Below are 27,991 nucleotides of genomic sequence, written 5' to 3'. Positions count from 1 at the left end.
CAATTTATTGATTTATTTTAAGTGTAGATAGCATGTTGTATGATATATTTTAGGTTTATTCAAGCAGCTCCTTTCTTAATTAGGTATTAGTATTTCATTAAAAAATATATATATGTTCTTAAATTTGGTACTATTTACATAAATTATCTATTTATTTATTCAAATTAAGAGATGGTATATTTATTTGTTAAAAACCTCACCTTAGAATTTATAAATTATTTGTTCCAATTTTAAAGCACCATATAGGCCTATAACCAATTTTTTTTTGAAGGAATAGTGAAGATAAGGTATATTAGATAGTATCTTGCCAGTTATATTCGTGTTTTTCTTCGTGTACGGCAAACCTTTTGATACTTAAGCATTTAACCAAACGCAGTGTAGTGTAGTGTAGATACATTGTAGTATAGATACAGTACATTTAGATAGTGCCGTATCTTGCCTGCTATATTCGTGTGTTATCTTTCGTGTGTATCTATTACACCGTAATACTAATAATAATTTGTCTAAGCATTTAGCTTCGTTGGTAATCTTTGAGTACAGTAGTTCTTGCAAATTTCATTTCTGTTGTGCTTAGTAGTGACCTACGGTACGGTACCGGTATCGTAATTAGGATACGTCTGAAAGTAGTTTAAAAATTACTGTAGTGTACTGTACAGTAGTATACGAGTAATATCCTATTAGAATTGAGTGTGCTTATTTTATTATTGTAAAATATTTGTGTAGTACTGGTGTAGTAGAGGTATCCGTAGAAACTCTTACTAAAATACTGTTGTTGTAATTAGGATAGGCTTAATTGCAGTTTGGAATTGTGTAGTTCTTGTGTATTACTTTCGACATTCAGTAATTAACAGCAGTTTTTATCCTGTTAGGGGTTGTAGAATTAAAAAAAATAGAGCACGACTAAGTACCGGTAGTATTGTAGTGTAGTCGTATATTAATTACCTTATTGTTGTGTACTATCCCAGACAATATATCCCTTCGTTCATTAATTTTTTGCAAATAAGTTATTTTATTTTTTAATTTAATTCCCCCCCCCCCCCCCGTAAAGAATGGCTAAGGAGCGCGAGTATACTTATTGTTGGTGTGGTGAGCCATTGAGGGGTATGAGGGAGGAGTTGGAAAGTTTGAGGGAGATAATTAGGATTCTCACAGAAGACAGGAAGGAAGATAGGACTCCCTCAAACAATGTACAGGTTACAGTAGGTGTACAAGAGGGAGGGGAAGGAAAGGGAGGAGTTGTAGAAGACAGGTGGTCTGGTCTAATGTTCTAAGGGGAAGGAGATTGCAGGCTAAGGGCTCTATTCAGGATCAGAATTCAGGACAGGTGTCTGTGCGAAATCGGTACGAGTCACTCCAGGTAGAACAACAGAGGGAAGATGAGGGACAGGGAACTGTTGCTGAGATGCGTGGAAGTAGGAGGAAGGGAAAAGGTAGGAAAGGAAAACGTAGAGTAGACGATAGGAAAAGACAGGTGGAACAGGGTCATGGGAAGGAGAAAAGGGAGGAGGAAGTAGCTTCTGCAGCAGTGAGAGAAGATAGGGCTGACCAGGAGGGGAGGGGATCAGATGAGGTGGGGAGGGCTGAGGCTCTGGTCATGGGGGATTCCATTGTTAGACACGTGGGGAAAGTGTGTGGAGGAAAAGGAACCAGGGTAGAATGTTATCCAGGAATTAGGTTGAGGCAGATGTTGAGGAAAGTAGAAGAGAGGGAGGACGGGAAGGAGAAGGTGGTAGTGTTTCACGTTGGTACCAACAACGTAAGGCAAGCTGATATAAGTACCAACATAGTTGGAGATGTGTGGGATCTGGTAAATGCAGCACGGGTGAAGTTTAAGAAAGCGGAGATTGTTATTAGTGGAATACTGTGTAGGAGGGATACTGACTGGAGGGGTGATTGGGGATTTAAATGAGACTATGGAGTGGGTATGTGGGAAACAGGGAGTGAAATTTCTAGATCCTAATGGGTGGATAGGAGATAGGGATCTGCGCTCAGATGGCCTTCATTTAAACCGCAGTGGTACATATAAGTTAGGAAATTTGTTTGGAAGGGTAATAGGGAGGTACATTCAGGGAAACGGGATGGCCTAGGGAGCGGTGATAAGGGAACAGGGAACTGGAAATCAAGTAGGAATGACATAAAACTGTTAGTGTTGAACTGTAGAAGTATTGTAAAGAAAGGAATAAAATTAAGTAATTTAATAGATATATATTTACCAGATATTGTAATAGGAGTTGAATCATGGCTGAGAAATGATATAATGGATGCAGAAATTTTCTCACCGCACTGGAGTGTGTATCGTAGAGATGGGATAGGAATGGCGGGAGGGGGAGTGTTCATTCTGGTGAAAGAAGAATTTATAAGCTACGAAAACGTTAAAGCCGAGACACATGAAATTCTAGGTGTAAGGCTCATTTCTAAAGATAATAGGCAACTTGATATATTTGGAGTGTACAGATCGGGAAAGGGTAGCACTGACGCGGATTTTGAATTATTTGATAGGATAGTCAGCTATGTCGGAAACGACATGGAAAGAAATGTGATTGTAGCGGGAGATTTGAATTTGCCAGATGTCAATTGGGAAGGAAATGCGAACGACAGGAAGCATGACCAACAAATGGCAAATAAGTTAATATGGGAAGGACAGCTGATTCAGAAAGTGATGGAACCAACGAGAGGGAAAAATATCCTGGATGTGGTGCTGATAAAACCAGATGAGCTCTATAGGGAAACTGAAGTAATAGATGGTATTAGTGATCATGAAGCTGTTTTTGTGGTAGTTAAAAATAAATGTGATAGAAAGGAAGGTCTAAAAAGTAGGACTGTTAGGCAGTACCATATGGCTGATAAAGCAGGCTGAGGCAGTTTCTAAAAGGTAACTATGATCGGTGGAAAACGGTAAATAAAAATGTAAACAGACTCTGGGATGGGTTTAAAGAAATTGTTGAGGAATGCGAAAACAGGTTTGTACCTTTAAGGGTGGTTAGGAATGGTAAAGACCCACCTTATTATAATAGAGAAATAAGGAGGTGCAGACTGGAAAGAAATAGAGTTAGAAATGGCTGTGGAAGTAAGGAGAAATTGAAGGAACTTACTAGAAAATTGAATCTAGCAAAGAAAGCAGCTAAGGATAACATGATGGCAAGCATAATTGGGAGTCATACAAATTTTAGTGAAAAATGGAAGGGTATGTATAGGTATTTTAAGGCAGAAACAGGTTCCAAGAAGGACATTCCAGGAATAATTAATGAACAAGGCGAGTGTGTATGTGAAGATCTTCAAAAGGCAGAAGTATTCAGTCAGCAGTATGTAAAGATTGTTGGTTTCAAGGATAATGTCGAGATAGAGGAGGAGACTAAGGCCAAAGAAGTAATAAAATTTACATATGATAACAATGACATTTACAATAAGATACAAAAGTTAAAAACTAGAAAAGCAGCTGGAATTGATCAGATTTCTGGGGATATACTAAAGACAATGGGTTGGGATATAGTACCATATCTGAAGTACTTATTTGATTATTGTTTAGTCGGAGGAGCTATACCAGATGAATGGAGAGTTGCTATAGTAGCCCCTGTGTATAAAGGAAAAGGTGATAGACATAAAGCTGAAAATTACAGGCCAGTAAGTTTGACATGCATTGTATGTAAGCTTTGGGAAGGCATTCTTTCTGATTATATTAGACATGTTTGTGAAATTAATAACTGGTTCGATAGAAGGCAATTCGGTTTTAGGAAAGGTTATTCCACTGAAGCTCAACTTGTAGGATTCCAGCAAGATATAGCAGATATCTTGGATTCTGGAGGTCAAATGGACTGTATCGCGATTGACGTGTCCAGGGCATTTGATAGGGTGGATCATGGGAGACTACTGGCAAAAATGAGTGCAATTGGACTAGACAAAAGAGTGACTGAATGGGTTGCTATATTTCTAGAAAATAGATCTCAGAGAGTTAGAGTAGGTGAAGTTTTGTCTGACCCTGTAATAGTTGAGAGGGGAGTTCCTCAGGGCAGTGATATTGGACCTTTATGTTTTCTTATATATATAAATGATATGAGTAAAGGTGTGGAATTGGAGGTAAGGCTTTTTGCGGATGATGTTATTCTCTATAGAGTGATAAATAAGTTACAAGATTGTGAGCAACTGCAACGTGATCTCGAAAATGTTGTGAGATGGACAGCAGGCAATGGTATGTTGATAAACGGGGTTAAAAGTCAGGTTGTGAGTTTCACAAATAGGAAAAGTCCTCTCAGTTTTAATTACTGCGTTGATGGGGTGAAAGTTCCTTTGAGGGATCATTGTAAGTATCTAGGTGTTAATATAAGGAAAGATCTTCATTGGGGTAATCACATAAATGGGATTGTAAATAAAGGGTACCAATCTCTGCACATGGTTATGAGGGTGTTTAGGGGTTGTAGTAAGGATGTAAAGGAGAGGGCATATAAGTCTGTGGTAAGACCCCAACTAGAGTATGGTTCCAGTGTATGGGACCCTCACCAGGATTACCTGATTCAAGAACTGGAAAAAATCCAAAGAAAAGCAGCTCGATTTCTTCTGAGTGATTTCCGACAAAAGAGTAGCGTTACAAAAATGTTGCAATGTTTGGATTGGGAAGAACTGAGAGAAAGATGAAGAGCTGCTCGACTAAGTGGTATGTCATAGATGTTGATTCCCATGGGGAATCTGAAATATTTGTCCTGAATGAGTAAATTTATAATACCAATATAAATGGTCCGTCATTGGACATTATAAATTTTCCAGCTAACTCATTCTTGGTTGCCAGCGTTTCGCCCTCGTGTGCTAGGGTGGGCTCATCAGTTGGTACCTAGCACACCTACCAATACGCTGGCTAGTGCATACCATGGAGGCCACTGCGTAGGCTAACTGGAGCCACCGGCAGTGCCAATGCACTAAGAGACTTTGTCTCATTATCAAAAATTGATGCCTGCTTGGCCATCAGATGACATAGATGTTGATTCCCATGGGGAATCTGAAATATTTGTCCTGAATGAGTAAATTTATAATACCAATATAAATGGTCCGTCATTGGACATTATAAATTTTCCAGCTAACTCATTCTTGGTTGCCAGCGTTTCGCCCTCGTGTGCTAGGGTGGGCTCATCAGTTGGTACCTAGCACACCTACCAATACGCTGGCTAGTGCATACCATGGAGGCCACTGCGTAGGCTAACTGGAGCCACCGGCAGTGCCAATGCACTAAGAGACTTTGTCTCATTATCAAAAATTGATGCCTGCTTGGCCATCAGATGACATAGATGTTGATTCCCATGGGGAATCTGAAATATTTGTCCTGAATGAGTAAATTTATAATACCAATATAAATGGTCCGTCATTGGACATTATAAATTTTCCAGCTAACTCATTCTTGGTTGCCAGCGTTTCGCCCTCGTGTGCTAGGGTGGGCTCATCAGTTGGTACCTAGCACACCTACCAATACGCTGGCTAGTGCATACCATGGAGGCCACTGCGTAGGCTAACTGGAGCCACCGGCAGTGCCAATGCACTAAGAGACTTTGTCTCATTATCAAAAATTGATGCCTGCTTGGCCATCAGATGACATAGATGTTGATTCCCATGGGGAATCTGAAATATTTGTCCTGAATGAGTAAATTTATAATACCAATATAAATGGTCCGTCATTGGACATTATAAATTTTCCAGCTAACTCATTCTTGGTTGCCAGCGTTTCGCCCTCGTGTGCTAGGGTGGGCTCATCAGTTGGTACCTAGCACACCTACCAATACGCTGGCTAGTGCATACCATGGAGGCCACTGCGTAGGCTAACTGGAGCCACCGGCAGTGCCAATGCACTAAGAGACTTTGTCTCATTATCAAAAATTGATGCCTGCTTGGCCATCAGATGACATAGATGTTGATTCCCATGGGGAATCTGAAATATTTGTCCTGAATGAGTAAATTTATAATACCAATATAAATGGTCCGTCATTGGACATTATAAATTTTCCAGCTAACTCATTCTTGGTTGCCAGCGTTTCGCCCTCGTGTGCTAGGGTGGGCTCATCAGTTGGTACCTAGCACACCTACCAATACGCTGGCTAGTGCATACCATGGAGGCCACTGCGTAGGCTAACTGGAGCCACCGGCAGTGCCAATGCACTAAGAGACTTTGTCTCATTATCAAAAATTGATGCCTGCTTGGCCATCAGATGACATAGATGTTGATTCCCATGGGGAATCTGAAATATTTGTCCTGAATGAGTAAATTTATAATACCAATATAAATGGTCCGTCATTGGACATTATAAATTTTCCAGCTAACTCATTCTTGGTTGCCAGCGTTTCGCCCTCGTGTGCTAGGGTGGGCTCATCAGTTGGTACCTAGCACACCTACCAATACGCTGGCTAGTGCATACCATGGAGGCCACTGCGTAGGCTAACTGGAGCCACCGGCAGTGCCAATGCACTAAGAGACTTTGTCTCATTATCAAAAATTGATGCCTGCTTGGCCATCAGATGACATAGATGTTGATTCCCATGGGGAATCTGAAATATTTGTCCTGAATGAGTAAATTTATAATACCAATATAAATGGTCCGTCATTGGACATTATAAATTTTCCAGCTAACTCATTCTTGGTTGCCAGCGTTTCGCCCTCGTGTGCTAGGGTGGGCTCATCAGTTGGTACCTAGCACACCTACCAATACGCTGGCTAGTGCATACCATGGAGGCCACTGCGTAGGCTAACTGGAGCCACCGGCAGTGCCAATGCACTAAGAGACTTTGTCTCATTATCAAAAATTGATGCCTGCTTGGCCATCAGATGACATAGATGTTGATTCCCATGGGGAATCTGAAATATTTGTCCTGAATGAGTAAATTTATAATACCAATATAAATGGTCCGTCATTGGACATTATAAATTTTCCAGCTAACTCATTCTTGGTTGCCAGCGTTTCGCCCTCGTGTGCTAGGGTGGGCTCATCAGTTGGTACCTAGCACACCTACCAATACGCTGGCTAGTGCATACCATGGAGGCCACTGCGTAGGCTAACTGGAGCCACCGGCAGTGCCAATGCACTAAGAGACTTTGTCTCATTATCAAAAATTGATGCCTGCTTGGCCATCAGATGACATAGATGTTGATTCCCATGGGGAATCTGAAATATTTGTCCTGAATGAGTAAATTTATAATACCAATATAAATGGTCCGTCATTGGACATTATAAATTTTCCAGCTAACTCATTCTTGGTTGCCAGCGTTTCGCCCTCGTGTGCTAGGGTGGGCTCATCAGTTGGTACCTAGCACACCTACCAATACGCTGGCTAGTGCATACCATGGAGGCCACTGCGTAGGCTAACTGGAGCCACCGGCAGTGCCAATGCACTAAGAGACTTTGTCTCATTATCAAAAATTGATGCCTGCTTGGCCATCAGATGACATAGATGTTGATTCCCATGGGGAATCTGAAATATTTGTCCTGAATGAGTAAATTTATAATACCAATATAAATGGTCCGTCATTGGACATTATAAATTTTCCAGCTAACTCATTCTTGGTTGCCAGCGTTTCGCCCTCGTGTGCTAGGGTGGGCTCATCAGTTGGTACCTAGCACACCTACCAATACGCTGGCTAGTGCATACCATGGAGGCCACTGCGTAGGCTAACTGGAGCCACCGGCAGTGCCAATGCACTAAGAGACTTTGTCTCATTATCAAAAATTGATGCCTGCTTGGCCATCAGATGACATAGATGTTGATTCCCATGGGGAATCTGAAATATTTGTCCTGAATGAGTAAATTTATAATACCAATATAAATGGTCCGTTATTGACAATGGAGTTTATTTACCATCCTTTCCACTTCCTCAAGTGTAATTTCACCAACAGCATTTTCCTCCTCCCGTGAGCTTGGTTGTTCACGGCACCACCAGGAAGATTTCCTTTTACGTTGAGAAAGTTTTTGAAATATTCCCTCCACCTGTCCAGTGATTTCCTGGGATCTATTATAAGTTCACCTGAATGACCCAAAACACTGTGCATTTCCTTTTTCCCTCCCTTCTTACGATTCTTTATTACTGCCCAGAAAGGTTTCCCTGCTGCTTGACCTAGCCTTTCCAGGTTATTACCAAAATCTTTCCACGACTTCTTTTTGTATTCAACAACTATTTGTTTCGCTCTATTTCTTTCATCTACGTACAATTCCCTGTCTGCATCAGCCCTTGTTTGGAGCCATTTCTGATAAGCCTTCTTTTTACGTTTACAAGCTGCTCTCACTTCATCATTCCACCAAGATACTTGCTTTTCCTATCTTTATACACAGACGTTCCTACACATTCCCATGCTGTTTCTACTACAGTATCCCTGTATACCACCCGTTCTCTTTCTATATCCTGAACTTGCTTACTGTCCACTGTTCGAAACTTTCCACTAATCATATCCATGTACTTCTGTCTAGTTTCCTCGCCCTGGAAATTTTCCACCCTTATTCATTTGCAGACAGATTTCACTTTCTCTATCCTAGGCCTAGAAATACTTAGTTCACTACAGATCAGACAGTGGTCTGTATCTTCAAAAAATCCCCGAAAAACTTGTACATTCCTAACAGACTTCCTGAATTTGAATTCGGTTAAGATATAGTCTATTATGGATCTGGAACCCCTAGCTTCCCATGTGTAGCAGTGAATAGCCTTATGCTTGAAGAATGTATTCGTAATTGCTAAACCCATACTAGCACAGAAGTCCAGCAAACACTTCCCATTCCCATTAGCTTCCATATCTTCCCCACATTTACCAATCACCCTTTCCTATCCTTCAGTTCTATTTCCAACGCACGCACTGAAATCGTCCATTAGCACTATCCTATGCTTGCTGTTGACCCTGACTACGATTGTCACTCAATGCTTCATAAAACTTGTCAACTTCATCCTCATCTGCACCCTCACATGGTAAATACACTGAGAAAATTCACGTCCTAATTCCTCCAACTGCCAAATCTACCCACATCATAAGCATTATCTGAAAAGGAAAATAAAATGTAATATAATGTCATCTGTTAAGGGTCTGAATAAAATATGAAATAAAATAATAGCTTATATCAATAAGTGTATTTTAATTTCATAACCATCCTGTACTCCCAAAACATATTTCAGGTGTTAGTATATGGGTAAGTGTCCTTTGGCCAAAAATAAATCTAGCCAGCATATAGACCAGAAGTGTTCACGCTGGGCATTTTGGCCTGCGGGCACAAAGCACTGTAAGCAGGCAATGAGTGTATGCTATCCAGCATCACAGGACGTGAAGTTTTCCCAATCACTCTGGACCACAGAGGCGATACCACAGTCTGAAATGGGGGCAGAAAATAACGAAAGAGGGCAGAAATTTTTCAATTTACGTTGTAAGAAATAAGTTATTTATGTTCATTGCAGTTTGTGTTACAATAAAGCAGGGCCTCTCAGGGTGCATGCGCGTGGTGCATGCACTGTGCACGGTGCAAAAGACGACTTGGCTTGTTTGACCAGAGTGCAGACCCCCCACTCCTCGATTTGGAGCAATAGCGCTTACTCTCTCTTTCCTCACGCCTGTCTCCCTCTGCCCCACTTGCGCCGTAGCGCTCCAAATCCGGGCTGACTTGAGCCGAGTATAGGCGAGTTGAGCCGAGCTTAGCCGAGTAGCCCAGAGACGAAGCGTTGATCCGAGCCATGCCGAGCGGCAGCGATGCACAGTGCACGGAGCTCTTGCGCCTCTATCTGCACGCGTGAGATTTTGGGCGTTTGAGAGGCCCTGCAATAAAGAGTTAGTGCAACAACCTCAAATATTTATGTACTGTACGTAATGAATTGCAATTTTCAATATCTTTTAAGAGGTGCTTTAGAAACTTTTCTAATATAATACGGAGTTAAGGTGGATGAGCTGTAGCTTGTGGTTGCTCAGGATTAAATTATCTGATAAACTCACCAATAATGCAATCATGCTTACTGGGAATAACATCTGTTAGATATACAGTATTCCTTCAAATAAATAGGTTAACCAGGCTGATGACCTAGATGTTAGGCCCCTTTAAACAACAAGCATCATCATCAAATAGGCTAACCTATTGCATTTACATGGTTGTTGTTGCTGTACTTTAATTTTGGATAGTATATATCTATGTCCTCACTCGTGATGAAACTCCCTCACCATTTAGAGGCTAGCTATTATCAATGGATAAGTTTTAAATACTATTTTCAGAAATTCAATGAACAGGAAAAATCACATAACACTACAACAATGAACAAAATCAAGCATTAAACTTCTTGAATTATGTAAATATACACAGTTCAAAAAAATTAGGGGAACATGTTTTGTAACGCCTGGTATGTGATTGTTAATTTAGTAGATGAGGTTCCAATGGTCGTACAGCATACCTTGAAACCTTAGCTACTCAGGGTATGTCAAATCGAAGTTATACTTCATCTGTAGGCGTAGCCAGGCATTAAACTGGCAGGTGATCCCTGAGAACAAAGTGAATAGTGGTGTGTCCGTGTGCCGTGAGGTACACAAACTACTGCAGTCATTTGAACACGTACGACAATCAGCACATCCCATGAGACATCTTAATGAGGTTCAAGTCGCAAGGGCCGTCACTTTGATCCAGGAAGGATGGACTTTTCGTCGTGTTGCTGTGGATCTCAATGTCTCCATCACTTATCCACCGCTTGCGGTATCGCTACAGTGAGACTGGCCAGTTCACAAGGAGGGTTGGACAAGGTCGTAGACGCATGACAACCCCACAGCATGACCGATATCTGACCATCTGTGTGTTACTGCATTGTTCAGCAACTACCAGAGAACTGCAACAAGACCTCAGAAGGATCACTGGAGTCATGGTGTCTGACCAGACAGTAAGGAAAAGGTGAAGAGAAATGTCCTTACGACCCAGACGTCCTGTTCGAGTGCCCTTTTTAATGCAGCAACATCGCACAGCTCGCCTTCTGTTTGCCTGTACCCACGTCAACTGGCAGCTTCGCCAATGGAGACCTGTGTTGTTCACAGGCGAGTCCAGATTTCCCCTGACACAGCGTGATGGACGTAACGTGTATGGAGACGCCATGCTGAGCAGTACATGCCAAATGTTGTCCAGGAAAGCGACCGATTCGTACAAAGTTCTGTGATGGTGAGGGGTAGCATCAGTACTGATGGGCGTACGGATCTTGTCGTCGTCCGTGGTAACCTTACCGCTGCGGAGTACATCGAGCAGATACTGCTACAGCATGTGTTGGTTGCTGCATATGGTGTTGGCCCTGAATTCGCACTCACGCATGACAGTGCCAGGGCTCATGTAGCACGCATCACCAGAGCTGTCTTACGAGAACTGGACATTCCGGAGATGGAATAGCCAGCAGTGAGTCCCGACCTTAATCCCACTGAGCATGTGTGGGATAGGCTTGACAGAAGTGTTCATGGGCGTCCTGTTCCACTACAGACTCTCCAAGACATCAAACAGGCTCTCGTTGAAGAATGGGACCTGATACCGCAATGTGACCTCGGTCGACTTATACGGAGCATGCTACGTAGGTGCCAAGCTGTGATAAAAATCCACCCTGGAAGACTGTTATCACTTTGTTTTTGCCCCTATTTGGACATTTCTGTTTGTGTTCTGAAAATGAACGTGAATCCACTGATGTTCTTTTGTATACTTCAATGGTAAAGAATTAAGGTTTAGTTGGTAATATACCTGTGTGTGCGGTATTGTTTTGTGGGGCATGGCATATGTTCAAAAACATGCTCCCCTAATTTTTTTGAACTGCGTATTATGTTCTGCTGAATAAATAACAGGAATTTTACTTTTTAAATGGAAATACTGTCATTCCCATCCAAGGAGTATTGTAACACAAATTATAACTTGTCAGTTGTCTTTCAATACATAAATTTAAGAAAATAAAACTGACTGTTTATATCAAACGCAGTCTAAATCAAACCGGAATATGTTGAAAAGGTTAATTCTCTTGCGATTGTAGCCTTTTTAAATGTTTTTATTTCTAATACTGTATCCAAATCAACATTTCGCTGAGTAGTGGAGGAGAGCTTCGTAGTCACAGTCGAACGACACTTGCTTCACTTCCCTGCCACTGCCAACTTTGTTCGCACTCTCACTTCAGTGTGACATATGCATGCTACGTAAGCTGCCCGCATTTAAGTCAGTCCAGTCTGGTCAAACTGGGCTAGCCCCAACGGGCGCCCAGCTGAGCACCTCTGCTATAAACCATAAACATGACATTTTCAATATACATAAAGCAATAAAGGAAGGAGCTGGAATGTTCAAGCAAGGAGGTCTTGGAATGATATTGGATAAATATGTCAACATTCTAGTAGATATAGAAGAAAAACTCATAAGAGGGAAGGAGTATATCTATGATATTTATAAGTATACTGGGACACAACCAGACATAGATAATGTTACAACAGGACCAAAACCACCAAGGAAGAAGTCATTTGTGCAGTAAAACAGGAAAATAGGCAAGGCAGTGGGACAGGGTGAGATAACTGGAGATGTACTTAAATGCATAGAAGAAAATCAGATTCCCATCATAGTAGACTTCTTCAACAGGATCCCAGAAAAATGGCTAAAGGAAACTTTTATTCCTATTCCCAAAAAATCCAGTGCATAGAAGTGTGAAGACTCTCATACAATATCACTTATGAGCTTTCTTGAAATTATTTGGATCCATCTGCATTGTACGATTTTGCTACTAATAGCATAAGACACGGTTGGCCCATTACAAATTCCTAAGCACCATCAAATGGTCATCTGAAATTTGATTAAGTTTCATAGCATTTTATCACACAGACAGCCAAAAATATGCATTGGATATTGTGAGTGTTATTTTTAAATTTCATAGCAGGACAACAAGATTTCAATTCATTTTAAGGACATAAGCATTTGTGACAGTATTATTTTACAATATGTAAACAGTTGTCTGAATTCCCATAAGGCTATATCACTGGTGTTTGTATCACATATCAAAACTTTAAAACTTCTTTGGTGTTTGTGTTACATATTACAACTGCAAGAAGGATGTTACAGCAATTTGAGACAATAATAGGATTATACTTTTTAAGCTAATTTTTGATGTGTAATAACATGTTGATCATTTGCAAGTTGTTTCGGGTCTTTGTTGGTATGGATGTTTTAATATTTTGATCGCCGTTGAAGAGAATGGGTCAGTTTTGCGAAACATGTACAACGGATGTAAATTAGCGTTGTTTTTATGTTTGTAATAAAGTACTGACAGGGCGGGCCCACTAAGAACCTTTTGAGAAATATACTGTGGTTGTGCCATAGTCAATACAGACTATACTGGACCAAGAAGGTCACATAAGTTGAACAGAGAAAACTCATGGAGATCATAAAAATCTGCTGGTATTGATAACAGAATTATTCAAATTACCTCAAAAATTTCCCACAGTAAGAAGGCAGCTGTGTGGATTGAAAACCTACTATCAGAGGAGTTCAACATTCAGAAAGGAGTGCACCCAGGATGTGCATTGCAACCTTTCGCTATCTAATGTATATACTCTGACGCAGTCTTCAGAGAAATGTCTGATGGCATTGTAATCAATGGGCATATAATTAACATCAGACATGCAGATGATACTGTCTTGTTGGATGACAAAGAAAGATTACAGAGACTAGTGGACCAAGTAGCCAGTGTGTGTGAAGAATATGGCATGAAGATCAATGCAAACAGAAGTAATAGTAATGAGTAAAAACTCTACTCTTACTCCAAAAAAAAATCTCAATCAGACCAGACCAGCACCTCTGGAAGTACCAACATTTTTTAATTTTACAATTTGCTTTACATCACACCGACACAGATAGGTATTATGACGACGATGGGATAGGAAAGGGTTGGACGTAGGAAGGAAGCAACCGTGGCCTTAATTAAGGTACAGCCCTGGGATTTGCCTGGTGTGAAAATGGGAAAGCACGAAAAACCATCTTCAGGGCTGCCAACAGTGGAGTTTGAACCCACTATCTCCGAATCCAAGCCGATAGCTGAGTGACCCAAAACCGTGTAGCCACTCACCCGGTGACCAACTATTTTATACTTGGGATGCACACTCAATAATAATTTGGATCCTCTGAAAGAAATTAAGAGCTGTAATGAGAAAGCCAGACATACATTCGTCAAATTTAAAAATATTTTGTTCAAACTACAATTTCACACCCAACTCTATAGAATTTTGAGATTCTGTGTTTTTCGGTCCTTTATTATGGTGTGGAAGCATGGATACTTACTGAAGAGACAACAAAGAGAACAGATGCATTTGAGCTATGGTGTTATTGCCTTATGATGTGTATTGTAGTTTATTAGCTTCATTAACCCCGTTATGACAGTTCTAACAATCACAATTATAAACCTGGAGTTTCCACTCAATACTTAATTTATTTTTGTATTTAATAAATTTAACAGGACCGGTTTCGGTCCCTATTAGATTCCATCTTCAGCTGATGAAGAACCTTAATTTGATAAAACATACAATAATGTTAAAACACTACTTATTTCCAAGTTTAAATAATATAATTTGTGATTAAACTCGCATCAAATTGGGGTTATAAAGGTCTAAAATTATGTCTAAAAGTTCATTTATGAAGTGTCACTGGTATGACCTTAATGCTCCATTCACAAACACTTCATGAATTGTAAATTTCTATATTAAAATAAGCATGTATTTTGGCAAGTTTTGAAGGATGCAAACTTTGGTAAAATGAGTAAAATGATTTAAAATCTTCTTATCACTAAAATTGGGTGCTTGTCGACCTCAGATTTGTCTTCAGGGTTTAATTGTCCAATGTTTGGCAATAAAATAGTGAGAACATCTGTTTGATTTTGTTTGTGTAAATTGTGATTTGTTGGAAGCTGGCAGTAAGTTGTACTGGAATATCTAAAATAAAAGGAAGAGAAAAGGGTTTTTTGTAAGAGAATGTTTATATAATGTACACTGTCAGTGCAAGTATGTTTTTGAACTTACTCTCCTGTTGTATCCAACTGGTCGCTTGCGTGCTTGTTGGGAGCATGTTGTGTACTGCTCCTTGTGTGGCGAGGGTTGATGTTTGTGACAGTGGAGTGGAAAGGGGGCGGAGCAGAGGGGATGGTTTGAGGAAGGGTTTGGGTAGGAGGGGGGGGGGTGTCCTGAGGAGTCTTGATTGTGTGTTTTCGTTTCTGTTTGTTAATGTTCTTTAAATAAAATATTTAACAGAGGAATGGTAGCATCAAAAAGAACATTGGTTTTGTCAGTTATCTCATTGAGATTAACGTTTGCATTGGCAAACTGGTCCATGTTGATTATTTTAACTTAGAAATAAGTAGTGTTTTAACATTACTGTATGTTGTTTTATCAAATTAAGGTTCTTCAGCAGCTGAAAATGGCCTCTAATAGAGGCCAAAACCGGTACTGCTAAATGTATTCAATATAAAAATAAATCAAGTATTGATTAGGTCAGGGCCTCTCAAATGCCCAAAATCTGATGCATGCAAACTGAGGCACAGAGGTCCTGCGCTCAGTGCATCGGTCCCACTCGGCTCAGCTCGGACCAGTGTGTCATCTCGGGTAAGCTCGTCTCGGATTTGGAGCGCTATGGAGCAAGTGAGGAAGAGGGAGACAGGCAGAGTGAGCGAGACAGGCGTGGGGAAAGAGAGAGGCAGCGTTATTGCTCCAAATCGAGGAATGAGGGTCTGCACTCTGGTCAACCAAGCAAAGTTGTCTTTTGCACCTTGCGCCTCGCAATGCACTGATGCACGCGCCCTGAGAGGCCCTGGATTAGGTGGAAACTCCAGGTTTATAATTGTGATTGTTATGATGTGTATATCATAAATACATCATGTCTCATATAAAAGAGTACCATAAAATGTGTTGTATGAACAAAGGAAGTTATAAAATCCATCAAGAAAAAGAAAATGGTATACACTGACCATATAATGAAACACCACCTCCTCAAACTGATTACTGAAAGAGGACCTGGAGAAGATAAAATTCATAGCTGAAGAACATGACAATGGTTTGATTTGATGTTTGATTTAATAAGAAGTAGCACCAACAAAGTGTTATGGGACAAGATGACCACCAACATCCATTAATGACAAAGTGTTTGAAGAAAACTAAGAATGTTATTGGTTTACATCAGCTCATTGTCCGACTCGTTGGCTGAACGGTCAGCGTACTGGCCTTCGGTTCAGAGGGTCCCGGGTTCGATTCCCGGCCGGGACGGGGATTTTAACCTTAATTGGTTAATTCCAATGGCACGGGGGCTGGGTGTATGTGCTGTCTTCATCATCATTTCATCCTCATCACGACGCGCAGGTCACCTACGGGTGTCGAATAGAAAGACCTGCACCTGGCGAGCCGAACTTGTCTTCGGACACTCCCGGCACTAAAAGCCATACGCCATTTAATTTCATCAGCTCATTATCTACTTTTATGCAGAGGTGCCACAAATTTTGTTCCACATGAGTCCTTTTATGTACCGGTAAATCCACCAACATGAGGTTGATGCATATGAGCACCTTCAAATACTACCAGACATAGGTAGGATTTACTAGCCCTCTGCCATCTGAGTCATTCAGCCAGGCAGGAATCAAAGGGATCTAAGGCAGATAGTAATATAAGATTCATGATAAATAGTTCATGTTCTACAGTACTGTACGTCAAATTTGTACTGTTCCTAGTAGTGCAATATTAAACTAAAACTTCCATCACTTACAAGTCTAGATCTTGTAATGATTACTTTTCAACAAATTCAGCAACCTTCACAAAATGGATGAATTTAAAAAAGCATGAATTTATTAGTGTCTATAGAAGGAATGTTAAAACAAATACACAAACAACTTTGGCCTATCAAATAAGGACTTGATATGCGTATATGCTGCCACCAGACCCTTGAGCGGCCAGTCTCAGGGTGCAAGGAGACCCTGGTTTTGTGCATGAATGCAATGAAAAGCCACTCCGCTATACCCTAGTGACGGAATGATTGGGCCCAACTCCAATAGGCAGCTCTGTAGTGTTCAAAGAGGGGACACAATAGGGGGGCTTCCTCACAGCAGAGGCTGAAGCTTGTTGTAAGTCGGAATGGAGCTCTATAACGTTTAGCATAATGAAGCAGTCTTGAGCTGTTGCTGTTGTGCAAGGAAGATGTGTCCACGAAGAGTCAGATACTGTATTTGTCTTCCGATACCTCCTCCATACACATGGCAAGTCCCTTTGGCTGATTCTACAAAGGTTTGAAATATCTGTCTGCTTTGCTGGACCTCTGCAACGATGAATGCCTCGTTGAACCGTGTGATGTGTCACCTATGCATGTCTATGTGTGACTGGCAACATGCAGTAAGAGTGTACAACCGTGACATGTGCAGTCTGCTATTCATCTGTTGTAGGCAGTAGAAAGCAGGGGAAGATATTGGTTGTATAAACTGGATGTAAATCAGGCATATGCACATATGTTTCAAACTGGCATGCTTTACAAAATCACAGATATCATTGCAAGAGCCTAAAGTTTAGATAAACGTTTATTTTGCCTAACATTTGTCGTTATGCAAAACTTTTTTAATGTGTATACTGACACTACATTATGACACAGGCTCAAAAATACATCAATATTTGCCATATTAGGCTAATATAGAATCATGAAGTCTCACACTACTTGGGTCCATCTGCTTGAAAATCCTACGGTGTGTTATTGGCTACTTTCTTGCCATTATTCCGTAAATAATGGCTACGCAGTGCAAGTGTAGGAACTGCGGGTGTGGCCAGGCATTAAGGAGTATGAGGGAGGAGTTGGAGAGTTTGAGGGAGATAATTAGGATTCTTTCAGAGGACAGGAAGGAAAGTATGCCTCCCTCAAATAATGTACAGGATACAGGAGGTGTAAAGGAGGGATGGGAAGGAAATGGGGGAATTGTACAAGACAGGTGGTCTAATGTTTTAAGGGGAAGGAGACTGCAGGCTAAGGGCTCTGTTCAGGATCAGAATTCAAAACAGGTGTCTGAGAAATCGGTACGAGTCACTGCAGGCAGACCACCCGAGGGAAGATGAGGAACGGGGAACTGTTGCTGAGATGTGTGGAGGTAGGAAAGGGAAATGTAGTGTAATGGAAAGGAAAAGACAGGTGGAAAAGGGTCATGGGAGGGAGAAAAGGCAGGAGGAAGTAGCTTCTGCAGCAGTGAGAGAAGATAGGGCTGACCAGGAGGGGAGGGGATCAAATGAGGTGGGTAGGGTTGAGGCTCTGGTCATGGGGGATTCCATCGTTAGACATGTGGGGAAAGTGTGTGGAGGAAAGGGAACCAGGGTAGAGTGTTATCCAGGAATTAGGTTGAGGCAGATGTTGACGATAGAAGAGAAGGTGGTACTGTTTCATGTTGGTACTAACAACATAAGGCAAGCAGGTATAAGTACCAACATCGTTGGGGATGTGTGGGATCTGGTAAATGCAGCACAGATGAAGTTTAAGGAGGCGGAGATTGTTATCAGTGGAATACTGTGTAGGAGGGATAGTGACTGGAAGGTGATTGGGGATTTAAATGAGACTATGGAGTGGGTATGTGGGAAACTGGGAGTGAGATTTCTAGATCCCAATGGGTGGGTAGGAGACACGGATCTGCGCTCAGATGGCCTTCACTTAAACCGCAGTGGTACATATAAGTTAGGAAACTTGTTTAGAGGGGTTATAGGCAGGTACATTCAGGGAAACGGGGTGGCCTAGGGAGCGGTGTGAAGCGAACAGGGAACTGGAAATCAAGTAGGGATGACATAAAAATGTTAGTGCTCAACTGTTTAAGCATTGTAAACAAAGGAATCGAATTAAGTAATTTAATAGATATATACATACCAGATATTGTAATAGGAGTTGAATCATGGCTGAGAAGTGATATAATGGATGCAGAAATATTCTCGTGGAACTGGAGTGTGTATCGTAGAGATAGGATAGGAATGGTAGGAGGGGGAGTATTCATTCTGGTGACAGAAGAATTTGTAAGCTACGAAAAAGTTAAGGATGAAAAACATGAAATTCTGGGTGTAAGGCTCATCTCTAAAGATAATAGGCAACTTGATGTCTTTGGAGTGTACAGACCAGAAAAGGGTAGTGCTGATGCTGATTCAGAATTATTTGATAAGATAATCAGCTATGTTGGAAATGGTACAGAAAGGAATGTGATAGTGGCAGCTGATCTCAATTTACCAAATGTCAATTGGGAAGGTAATGCGAACGACAGGCAGCATGAACAACAAATGGAAAATAAGTTAATATGGGAAAGGCAGCTGATTCAGAAAGTGATGGAACCAACTAGAGGGAAGAATATTTTGGATGTGGTGCTGATAAAACCAGATGAGCTCTATAGAGAAACCAAAGTAATAGATGGTATTAGTGATCACGAAGCTGTTTTTGTCGTAGTTAAAAATAAATGTGAAAGAAAGGAAGGTATTAGGACTATTAGGCAGTACCACATGGCTGACAAAATAGGCACGAGGGAGTTTAAAAAAAGTAACTATGATCGCTGGAAAATGGTAAACAAAAATGTAAACAGACTCTGGGATGGGTTTAAAGCAATTGTTGAGGAATGTGAAGATAGGTTTGTACCTTTAAAGGTGGTAAGGAATGGTAAAGATCCACTATATTATAACAGAGAAGTAAAGAGATTAAGAAGGAGGTGCAGGATGGAACGAAAGAGAGTTAGAAATGGTTGTGGAAGTAAAGAGAAATTGAAGGAACTTACTAGGAAATTGAATCTAGCAAAGAGTCAGCTAAGGATAACATGATGGCAAGCATAATTGATGGTCATACAAATTTTAGTGAAAAATGGAAGGGTATGTGTAGGTATTTTAAGGCAGAAACAGGTTCAAAGAAGGACATTCCAGGAATCGTTACTGAACAAGGGGAGTGTGTATGCGAGGATTTTCAAAGGCAGAAGTATTCAGTCAGCAGCATGTAAAGATTGTTGGTTACAAGGATAATGTCCAGATAGGGAAGATGAGTACCGTAATACTAAAGGAGTATTCAAATTTACCTATGATGAAAATGACATTTGCAGTAAGATACAAAAGTTGAAAACTAGAAAAGCAGCTGGAATTGATTAGATTTCTGGGGATATACTAAAGGCAATGGGTTGGGATATAGTACCATATTTGAAATACTTATTTGATTATTATTTGGTTGAAGGAGCTATACCAAATGAATGGAGAGTTGCTATAGTAGCCCCTGTGTATAAAGGAAAGGGTGATAGACATAAAGCTGAAAATTACAGACCAGTCAGTTTGACATGCATTGCATGTAAGCTTTGGGAAGGCATTCTTTCTGATTATATTAGACGTGTTTGTGAAATTAATAACTGGTTTGACAGAAGGCAGTTTGGGTTTAGGAAAGGTTATTCCACTGAAGCTCAGCTTGTAGGATTTCAGCAAGATATAGCAGATATCCTGGATTCAGGAGGCCAAATAGACTGTACTGCGATTGGCCTAACTAAAGCATTTGATAGGGTAGATCATGGAAGACTACTGGCAAAAATGAGTTCTATTGGACTAGAAAAAAGAGTGACTGAATGGGTGGCTATATTTCTAGAAAATAGAACTCAGAGAATAGGCGAAGCTTTATCCGTCCCTGTAATAATTAAGAGGGGAATTCCTCAAGGCAGTATTATTGGACCTTTATGTTTTCTTATATATATCAATGATATGTGTAAAGAAGTGGAATTAGAGATAAGGCTGTTTGCAGATGATGTTATTCTGTACAGAGTAATAAATAAGTTACAAGATTGTGAGCGCCTGCAGGGTGACCTCGATAGTGTTGTGAGATGGACGGTGGGCAATGGTATGATGATAAACGGGGTTAAAAGTCAGGTTATGAGTTTTGCAAATAAGAAAAGTCCTCTCAGTTTTAGTTACTGTGTTGATGGGGTGAAAGTTCCTTTTGGGGATCATTTTAAGTACCTAGGTGTTAATATAAGAAAAGACCTTCATTGGGGTAATCACATACATACGATTGTTAATGAAGGGTACAGATTTCTGCACATGGTTATGAGGGTATTTAGGGGTTGTAGTAAGGATGTAAAGGAGAGGGCTAATAAGTCTCTGGTAAGACCCCAACTAGAGTATGGTTCCAGTTTATGGGACCCTCACCAGGATTACTTGATTCAAGAACTGGAAAAAATCCAAAGAAAGGCAGCTCGATTTGTTCTGGGTGATTTCCAACAAAAGAGTAGCGTTACAAAAATGTTGCACAGTTTGGGCTGGGAAGACTTGGGAGAAAGGAGACGAGCTGCTGGATTAAGTGGTGTGTTCCGAGCTGTCAGTAGAGAGATGGCGTTGGAGGACATCAGTAGACGAATAAGTTTGGCTATTTGCTTTACGTCGCACCGACACAGATAGGTCTTATGGCGACGATGGGATGGGAAAGGCCTAGGAGTTGGAAGGAAGCGGCCGTGGCCTTAATTAAGGTACAGCCCCAGCATTTGCCTGGTGTGAAAATGGGAAACCACGGAAAACCATCTTCAGGGCTGCCGACAGTGGGGCTCGAACCCACGATCTCCCGGATGCAAGCTCACAGCCGCGCGCCTCTACACGCACGGCCAACTCGCCCGGTGAATAAGTTTGAGTGGTGTCTTTAAAAGTAGGAAAGATCACAATATGAAGATAAATTTGGAATTCAAGAGGAAAAATTGGGGCAAATACTCTTTTATAGGAAGGGGAGTTAGGGATTGGAATAACTTACCAAGGGAAATGTTCAATAATTTTCCAATTTCTTCGCAATTATTTAAGAAAAGGCTAGGAAAACAACATATAGGGAATCTGCCACCTGGGCGACTGCCCTAAATGCAGGTCAGTAGTGACTGATTGATTGATTGATTGATTGATTGATTGATTGACTAAATTTGTACGTAGCAGAATGAATCCTACATATTGCAGAATCCTCAAACTACAAATATTTGACATCACACAAATTGAATTGTATCAGTAGAAAGACCTACCTTGTCAGTAGCATCCCATATATTATTATTATTATTATTATTATTAATAATAATAATAATAATAATAATAATAATAATAATAATAATAATAATAAAAACAATAATAATAATAAAAATAATAATAATAATGTTAGATTGGAAAAGGACAGGATGTTTAAAAATGATAGAAATTAATGTGGTAGAAATATGTATTTATCACGAAAATAAGAACACTTTTAGCACTCCCATTTCTAGATTCAATAGCGCTAACTTTTCTTCCCATCACCACACACCTCTGTGATATACTGTTCCATGAGTAACTCATTTCGCAGACATGTGGAGTGAATTAGTTTTTTGAGTTTCCAAATATATTAAATCATGCAATTTCACCTTCAACATAACATTTTTCCTTCTCATACTAGTTGACCCTAAAACTTGTGACACAGGCTATCATTATGTATCTGAATCAACTTATGTCATTAACAGATAGGGCCGATGACCTAGATGTTAGGCCCCTTTAAACAACAAGCATAATCATCAGTAACAAATGTAATCTCCAGCAGTGAAGACTGGGTCTAATAGGCATGCATTACCTTGAAAACCTTCCAATGGTATTACAATCCAGTATAGCAGTTCCAGTACAATTAGACATGGTGTCTCACATCTCCTGCTCATCCCAAATAACTTCTAAAAATTACATTTTTTAAAAAATTCTGAGCAAACATTTTTTGACATGGAGACTGATTGCACAACAATTTTTCTGGCAAGATATGACAGCCATGGTAATTTCTTAAACAAAACCACGTTATAATTGAATAACTGAATATACCTGAGATCAGTACGAGGAATTCAGGAGCGTATTGTAAGGCACCATTTTCAAACAAATGAAGTTAAAGAATCACAATAATTTTTTAGGCAAGTGGAGCACCAATTCAATTTTAGTGTGCCAAACTCTGAAGCATTACAATGAATAAGGATTAATAAATCATCTGGACTAAGGGCAGAAGGATCCAGTCACAGCCTAAAATCTTTTAACATATTTTTGAAAAATATAACAGGCACCTAAAACTTGTAATACTCATTCTCTGAACTCTACATCAATGTGGTACTGCCAGATTTGGTTTAAAACACATGACACAACTGTATTACATAGCTTGACTTACAGCTTAAATTGAGACACAATAATGAAAGTTCTTAACATTAAACAATTTAAAACAGATGCATTCTACTACCTCAGAATAAACAGATATAATGCAGTCCCAGTAATTAATAAGACTACAATAATATTCAGCAATAAAAATTACCATGCTGTTGGTAACTATATGATTACACATTCTTTATAATAAAATAATTGGAAATTACGATATTTAAATCTGAATCATATGAATGACTGCGGAAATGAGAGTGTGGTACAACACCAAATATCAATAATCAATCTCATGGTTGGTTAGTACAAATCATTAAAGAGGCTTTCCAAAGTTCAAGTTAGTTGCAGGAGGGTAATCAGTACCTCCATGCTCCTCCACTGTCCAGCAGCACATTATCACATATACTGTATTTACGCAAATAATACCCGCATATTTTGTTAAGAAAATTGAGGCACGAAATTGGGGTGCGGGTTTTATTTGAGTCAATGTGGGCATTTCTTTTTAAAATCGGCCTTCCTAAAGTTAGGGTGTGGGGATTATTTGCGTAAATACGGTATTACCACTAATCTTTTACGTCAAATTTTAGGTCATCATAGGTTGAAAAGCAGGATAAATAAATTTTTAAAGCTCATGTCTGAACCCTCAATGTTAAAACAATCTCATGAATACAAAAAAAAATTTAGAACTGAAAAATTAATGTTTTCCTTTTCTTCTTATCACGGTAGAAAAGAAAAAATCCGAGACCTTACATAATACACATGTAGTGGGGCCATTTAACAGGCAAAGACACAGGTGACAAAAATACTACATATCTAATCAGCTCCACTTACTACAAAATAACAAACAAACAATTCGATTGAAAAAGTTAGTTAGGATGGAGAAGATAAACAGCACAACCTGTATTCTGGAGCAATATACTGTGTATATATATAGTTACTGTTGGCCTCTGCAATTTTACTACCACATTCCTTTTCTAAATTCACAATTTTAAAAATAGTCTACATAATTTTATATACAATACTAACAGTACAGAGTTATATATTAAATACACAGATCACATTCGTGACTTGTACAGGAGTATACAGTAATAGAGTCATCAGGCAAATATGACAGAAATACTAACAATGTATTGAAATTACTTTCTCTGGTCAGAATCTGAAACTGGAATATTAAAATAATAAAATTGTACTTGGTATTGATGCTTATCAAAACCCACACACTAAATTTGGGAGGCGGATTACTGTAACATCTTGGAAGGAAAAACAAATAGGCATCATCTAGACATGTTTGAGAGGACTTATGGCTACAGATTTAAGAAATCTACCTGGAATTCATCCTTATTTTATGCATCAACTCATAGCTCCTTATGGAAGAGGAACAGGGAAGGGAATTACAAGCTGATTGAAAATTGGAATAAGCATCTCTCTCCCTCCCCTAGGCATGCCAGAGACAATAATAAATGAAAGTATAAAAGGCTAATGATCTAAGTTCTAAGAGGAAAATTTGATTCTTAGTATTTCTACCATATTCCTTATATGTCAATCTTTGTTACATGGCACAAATGTGATTTTTCTTGAGCTATTATTATTACACTGACCACGCAAGTGTAATACTGCAACTTTTGATTTCATCTCATTTTGTATAATTAATATACAGTATGTATACAGAGGTCAACTTAACATGACATAGCTCTGGTATAATGCAAGCTATGATTCCTTTCAATATCTTTTGTATATTACAAGCAATAATTTTGTTACAAACTCAAATTTCAACAACATGGTCAAAACATTTTGTAAATGATGAAACAGCATTAACAAAAAGATTCAACCAACTTAATTTATCACATTTCTTTTAAGAAACCACAATGTACAAGAGCATATAACTCTACTTATTAAAAAACACTCTTATACTCCATTCATGTTGCCTATCATTCAATATAAAGAAAGAAATGGCAGATGGAAAGTAGCACCTTACCTAAGCATGTATATGAGGTGGTATTCAGAACATTTATAACATGTACCATATATCTTAAATGTTTTATCATGTTAAAACTTTTATTGGTAGGACTGAATTACAATTCTATGGACCATCTATCATTTCCCTCTTAAACTTTCTCATGACCCACCTATGTTTTAAACCATTTTTCTCTGTATGCCATGAGCAATATTTAATATCATCCTTAAGAAAGTAAAATACATTAGTGCATCTGGTATCTTTTCTGACCATCTTTTATACAAAAAGCACAAGCTTCAGAACTTCTCAGTTCCAGATATGGCATGATATTAAGTAGATTTCACATGGTCTCACTCGGTAGCTTGCATGCCTCACCTTATTCACACAGCAGACAAACTCAAAGGTAATGAGTTCATTTCACAAGCTTAATATCAGCAGTCTAAAGACAGCTCACCTGCTGCCAGATGAGGTCATCTTTCTCCACTCTGCAAATGATTAGGAGCATCTGCGAATGTAAACTTGAGACGGTATGCTTCAGCAACGAGGACACCAATTTCAGAATCAGTCCAATTTTGAGTAGGCAAATTCTGCAGCATTAACATAAGGCCCTAGAAACAAATACTATACTTGAAATATATATAATAAACCAACAAAAATAACTGGAAATCATGAGTAACAATCAACTTAAAATAAATTAAATAAAATCTACAATTGACTACATCATAATGAGGAGAACTATGCCACAGTGAAACAAATTAGGAACTCTGCTCTTTGGTGATGGTTTTCTGTTCTGAAATGAGATTAATATGGCCAAAAGAGCTATAGAGGAATCACACTCTTATCATAAGTGGCAAAAACACTGGAAAGGATATTAGATAGAAGAATGAGAAGAAAGGTAAGAGAGCTGAAGGAGGAACAGCATGGCTTTAGAAACAGATCTACCAGTAGACCCAATCTTCAGCATGATGCAATTAATGGAAAAGAATGGCTGTTGCCCAGGTGGCAGATTCCCTATAAAATGTTCACCTAGATTTTTTATTAAACATTTTCAAAAAGCTTGGAAACTCAAAGATATAACAAATCATACGTGTTCTTCCCAGGGAGAAGGTTTGGGAAACCATGGTCGAAAAGAGACTGGATACATAAACTGTAGAAATGGTGGCAGCAATGTACACTGTGTTCCCAGGGAGAAGGTTTGGGAAACCATGGTCAAAAAGAGACTGGGTACATAACTGTAGGAATGGTGGCAGCAATGTACAACAACAGCGTCAGCAGCGTACAGACTCCGGTTGGAAATATAGAATCGTTTAGAAAAGAAACTGGACTAAGACAGGGGAGTGTGCTGTCACATCTTCTGTTTCTAATGGTTATGGATGAAAGTGTAAAGGAGACAAAGGAAGCATATGGGAGTAGGGAGATGAAGTTATTACTATTTGCAGACAATATTGTGGTCTGGGGAACAAACAACATAGAAGTACAAGAATAACTTGATGCACTGAATGAGGAAATTTAAAAGTATGGTACAATGCAGAGAAAAGCAAAACCATGGTGATATCACGAGTAGAAAGACAAAAGAAAGGCATTGTGAAAATTGGTGGTCAAAGTCTTGAAATTGTGGACAGTTTCTAGTACCTAGGGAGTGAATTAATGCAGAATACAAGGCTGGATATGGAGATCAGCAAGAGGGTGCAATAGGGCAATACATTCCACCAGAGTGTAAGAAATATTGTCTGGAATAAGGGATACCACGGAAGTGTACAGAGACACAGAAAAACCCTGGTTAACCAAAATCTGGTTTATCCAAAATGCCTCCAAAACTGCAAATTCAAAAAACATGTACTGTACTGCACAGGAATAATCACAGGGGGAGAACATGCTGGCCTATGGCTAGCCTAGAGGTGAACGCTCGACATTTAGTTGATTCCCCAGTCCATTAACAGCTGCCTGATGGTTTTAGAGCTCTAGAGGTAAGTCTAAGTTAAGAATTTGTTATGTCTTTCAATAATCTACTACAGTATTTCATGCCTTGTTTTTTAAATGCAAAAATTAAAGTGACCACTGTACCACCTGTAGCCTACTTTTTCTTTTGAAGCAACACAGGAACTATAGTATGTACGTGTTGCTACTTAGGTTGCCCTAAGATTTGTTGAACAATGCAATGAATCAGCATTGCCTGATGTTCTTATAATGAAAAGATGGTGGGACACTGCTACTTGAAAATGTTGGAATAGATGCAAGAAACAAACAAAATTAGTTTTTTGAATAAGTAATTCATACTAAGTATATATTGATGTACTGTAACCTTACATATGTAATTTGAACTTTAATAAAAAAAACATAAGTGTCGCCTACAAGGGGAGTTTTGAATTTGTTTGGCCTTCAAAAGAATTCAGAATGACATACTGTAATTAGACAAAAAAATAGTAATAGATGTTCATGGCTTAACTAGGATTGTACTGTAATGTACAGAACGTATTTTGAACCCATACTGATTTATGCAGCTGAGACCCGGGAAATGACAAGGAGAGAGGAGAGAAGAATTCAAGCCAGCGAAATGAAATACCTAGAAAGTATGATAGGAAAGACAGAGTTAAAAACAAAGATGTTAGAAAGGAAGTCGGAATAGAAAATCTAAATGAGAGAATTGATAGGAATAAACTAAGATGGTTTGGGCATGTAAAGAGGATGGAGGAGAAAGAATACCAAAACACATGATGGAGATGAAGTTCGAGGGAAAAAGAACAAGGTGGATAGATTGAATAAAGAGGACAGCAAGACGAAGAAACCTGGACTGGGACAATATGACAGAAGAGGAATTGTAAAGGAAGGTGGAAAAGTGCCATAAATGCCCCAACCCAGCAGGAGATGGAGAAGGGAAAAGGAGGAGGATGATGAATATAATTTGGAGAAAAGTTATAAATTAGATAAGTTTAATGAT

General features: G+C 39.4%; 1 protein-coding gene across 5 annotated transcripts in view; it reads right to left on the bottom strand.

The window, feature by feature from the left end:
* Nucleotides 1-22,143: 22,143 nt before the first annotated feature.
* LOC136864204 (TBC1 domain family member 22B) overlaps nt 22,144-27,991 on the bottom strand; it is a 276,001-nt gene continuing 270,153 nt past the window's right edge. For all 5 annotated transcript variants that reach the window (XM_067140892.2, XM_067140888.2, XM_067140893.2 and 2 more), the window contains one exon: nt 22,144-25,661. In XM_067140892.2, the coding sequence (XP_066996993.1) occupies nt 25,524-25,661 (138 nt within the window). In that variant the 3' untranslated portion in view covers nt 22,144-25,523. The remainder of the gene's footprint in view (nt 25,662-27,991) is intronic.

Source organism: Anabrus simplex, chromosome 2 (assembly GCF_040414725.1).
Source record: "Anabrus simplex isolate iqAnaSimp1 chromosome 2, ASM4041472v1, whole genome shotgun sequence".
In the NCBI taxonomy this organism is placed as follows: domain Eukaryota; kingdom Metazoa; phylum Arthropoda; class Insecta; order Orthoptera; family Tettigoniidae; genus Anabrus; species Anabrus simplex.
This window is presented reverse-complemented; position numbering and strand designations above follow the sequence as displayed.